The sequence below is a fragment of the Lipotes vexillifer genome, unplaced genomic scaffold (assembly GCF_000442215.2).
Source record: "Lipotes vexillifer unplaced genomic scaffold, Lipotes_vexillifer_v1.1 scaffold2106, whole genome shotgun sequence".
NCBI classification, from domain to species: domain Eukaryota; kingdom Metazoa; phylum Chordata; class Mammalia; order Artiodactyla; family Lipotidae; genus Lipotes; species Lipotes vexillifer.
In genome coordinates, this window is record NW_006775310.1 from 139,225 (window position 1) to 142,028 (window position 2,804).

Below are 2,804 nucleotides of genomic sequence, written 5' to 3' on the forward strand. Positions count from 1 at the left end.
TGTAGGGAACTCTCAACTTTGGTGGGATCAGGGTGGGCAACGGACCGACAGAGGAGGATGCTGAGATTATTCAGCATGACCAGCTCTCCACCCATTCAGAGGACGCAGAGGAGGTAAGATCAGTGGTGCGGGCTTCCTCTCCTCCCACCTCGGGTCAGCCCTAGTCTGGTGTCCCTAAGTGGCCTCACTCCTGTCCGCTCCTTGAAAAAATGAAAAGACTAATACTGAGGATCAGCTTGCTTTCTGGACCTCTTAGGGCACTACAGCTTTTTCCGGTGGTCCCTGCTCTGAACTCCAGGTGTTGCCTGCAGAGCCCGCAGCAGTTCTGTTGTCCGGCTTCCTGAGTTCCAAGCGGCCCACAGTACCCTGCACGCAGATCTCAGTTATTGACTGCTCTCCTCGGGGCCGAGGCAGAGCCAGCCCCAGCACCCCAGCTCTTACTACCAGAAACCCAGGCCACTTACGGCGGCTCCTTCATCCCTTGCCCCTCCCCAGAATGGTTCCTGTTGGAACTTTAGTCACTGGGACTTTTGAAGTCCTGTTCCACTAATGTGCTCTTGTTGCAGACATTTTATTGAGCCTTTTAAAAATGTGACTTGCCTACTTTTTAGCCAAGTTTAGTCTAGTTTAGCCAAGCTAGACTTTTCCTTAAACCACCATTGGATTTTTTAAAATCCAATCTCCTTGCCTGACCGTTCGTACCACAAAGCCTCTGAGCTGAACTTTTGAACCTCATCTATTCAGTATATTCTTTTTAAAACAAATAGAAAAGGAGTTGAGGACCCAGGGGACTGGACTTTGCAGTCTGACTGACCGCGTCTGCTATGTGTATGACTTTTAAAAAAAAATTGCAAGGCTTGGGATGCCTTTTAAAAATTAAGTAGCAACACTCTTGGTCCTGCTGACTTTGCTCTCCGTTTATGCTGAGGAGGCTTGCCTCCAATGTCAGACCATTTAACATTCACAGTCCCCATGCCCCCGTCCCCAAGAAGCAATCAGTAGCCTTGTGCTCATGACTTGTGACCTTGTGTGTGGCATGGCTTCCCACTAAGTGTAAATTTGTGTTTTCAAGCCTACCGAGGATGAAGTGGTAAGAAACAAGCTGGCTTTAGCTTCTTGTTTATCTGGGGCTTCTCTTCCCATCCTTGTCATCACTCTGCTGTCCCTGCTGCATCCTGGGGCCACACATGACACCCGTGTATTCTGCATCTCACTGGCCATTCCTAACCAGTTTGTGAACCCGTGTTCTGAAAAAGCTCATCTCCATTAACTGCATCTCATGTCAGTCACCTCTGTCTTTGTTTCATTGACTTTGCTGATCTAATGCCTTGAGAATGGCTTTAAAGGAGCTACAAGTAATGTCTGCATTGGCATTCTTGAAGTGACTCCCCTTGGGAGTTAAATCCCATTGGCCCCTGCCTTCCTCTCCTTTGTTGTTATGTATGGTCGCTCTGCCCCGGGAATAACTGTTTCCTCCCTGCTCCTCTGAGTGCTTATGGGAAAGCTCGCCCTTCCTCCCTGTCTGAGATGCAGCCAACCTCTTCCTGCTGCCCTCATCGGCTTGATGATGCTTGGAGTGAGAATGCTGGACGTTCGCTTGGGGTCAGCTTTACCTCCACGTGACCCAGTTGGGAGGTAGACAGTTTTCAAAAGGAGGCTTTGCCTCTCAGATGCATCCCAGAAAAAACAATCCATCTGTGTGAAAGGAGTTCATGTTATACCAGTCACACACAGAGGACAACAGAGAGTAGAAAGAAAGTTGGCTAAATATTCTGGCCACAGCCAGAGTAGAAGGCCTTCTAGCTCAGCAGTAGTTCATTTAGCAATATGCAAGTTTTGAATTGGGTTTTTAATAGGCCTTGCTGCACTGTTTGCATCTTCCCCCCAAATTTCTCTCTAAAATACCCAGACCTGTGAACCTTTCCCTTTCCTGGCTTTCCTGGTCCTCTCTAAGGGGGCAGTGGGATGGGAATGGGAAAAACCTTTGCTGTTCTGTGTGAAAGCAGACAGTTGTCGGTCTTCCAGAAGGCTGGAGAGGCTCCTTTGCTGGCACCTAGGAGCTTCTGTGTTCCTCTGGACCACTCATCTGTGCAGAGCCACAGGCTGAGCCACCTGGAAGGTCCCTGTCAGCATAGTCCTCACTTGTAGCCACGTCCCAGGGGAGTTGACATCCAAACAAGATGGACTGGAATTCAGCCTCCCCAGTCTCTGGCCCCCCAGCTCCCTCAGAGGTTCAGTTTCCCACAGCGTCCTAAGTAGTGAGGACATTTTATCATCATCAGGTACATACACAGTCTAGTTCTCTATAGCCAGGTTTAGATAACTGTCTCAGTTACCTAAATACGTCACAGGTGGAAGCAGCAGTCCCTCTCCCTGGGGCACGAACAGTCCAGCTGCAAACCAGAGCCAGGCTCATCAATTGTCTGGGAAACTTTTGAAGGCTGTAACCACTCAGCCAGGGTCAGTGGGACCTCTCCCCACTGTGTCATCTCTCTAGGTACATTCATCCAACCCATCCATCCATTCACCCTCCATGTGCCAAGCACTCTGTTTAGAGCTGCAGGAACTGAGAGAAGAAAAACAAGTCCTTGCCTTCAAGGAACTCCCAAATTTAGGACACAGTCTGTGATCAAGGTGTGCCCAGGATGCTGTGGGAGCACAGGAAGAGGGCACCTGACAAACACTGGGGGTGGGGGTAGGGAAGAGGAGACCTGGAAAGGATTCCCTAAGGAAATTATTGCTGAGGTTAGTTTGGTCAAGCCGGCGTCTCTGTGGAGGGAGAGAGGGAGGGAATGCCGGTGGAT

At 49.8% G+C, this 2,804-nt stretch overlaps 1 protein-coding gene across 4 annotated transcripts in view; it reads left to right on the forward strand.

The window, feature by feature from the left end:
• The window catches only part of ATP6V0A1 (ATPase H+ transporting V0 subunit a1), a 54,384-nt gene that overhangs the window by 41,842 nt on the left and 9,738 nt on the right, over positions 1-2,804 (forward strand). For 2 of the 4 annotated variants that reach the window (XM_007449845.1, XM_007449843.1), the window contains 2 exons: positions 6-113; positions 1,073-1,090. In XM_007449845.1, the coding sequence (XP_007449907.1) occupies positions 6-113; positions 1,073-1,090 (126 nt within the window). The remainder of the gene's footprint in view (positions 1-5; positions 114-1,072; positions 1,091-2,804) is intronic. The other 2 variants (XM_007449844.1, XM_007449846.1) reach the window with 1 other exon arrangement.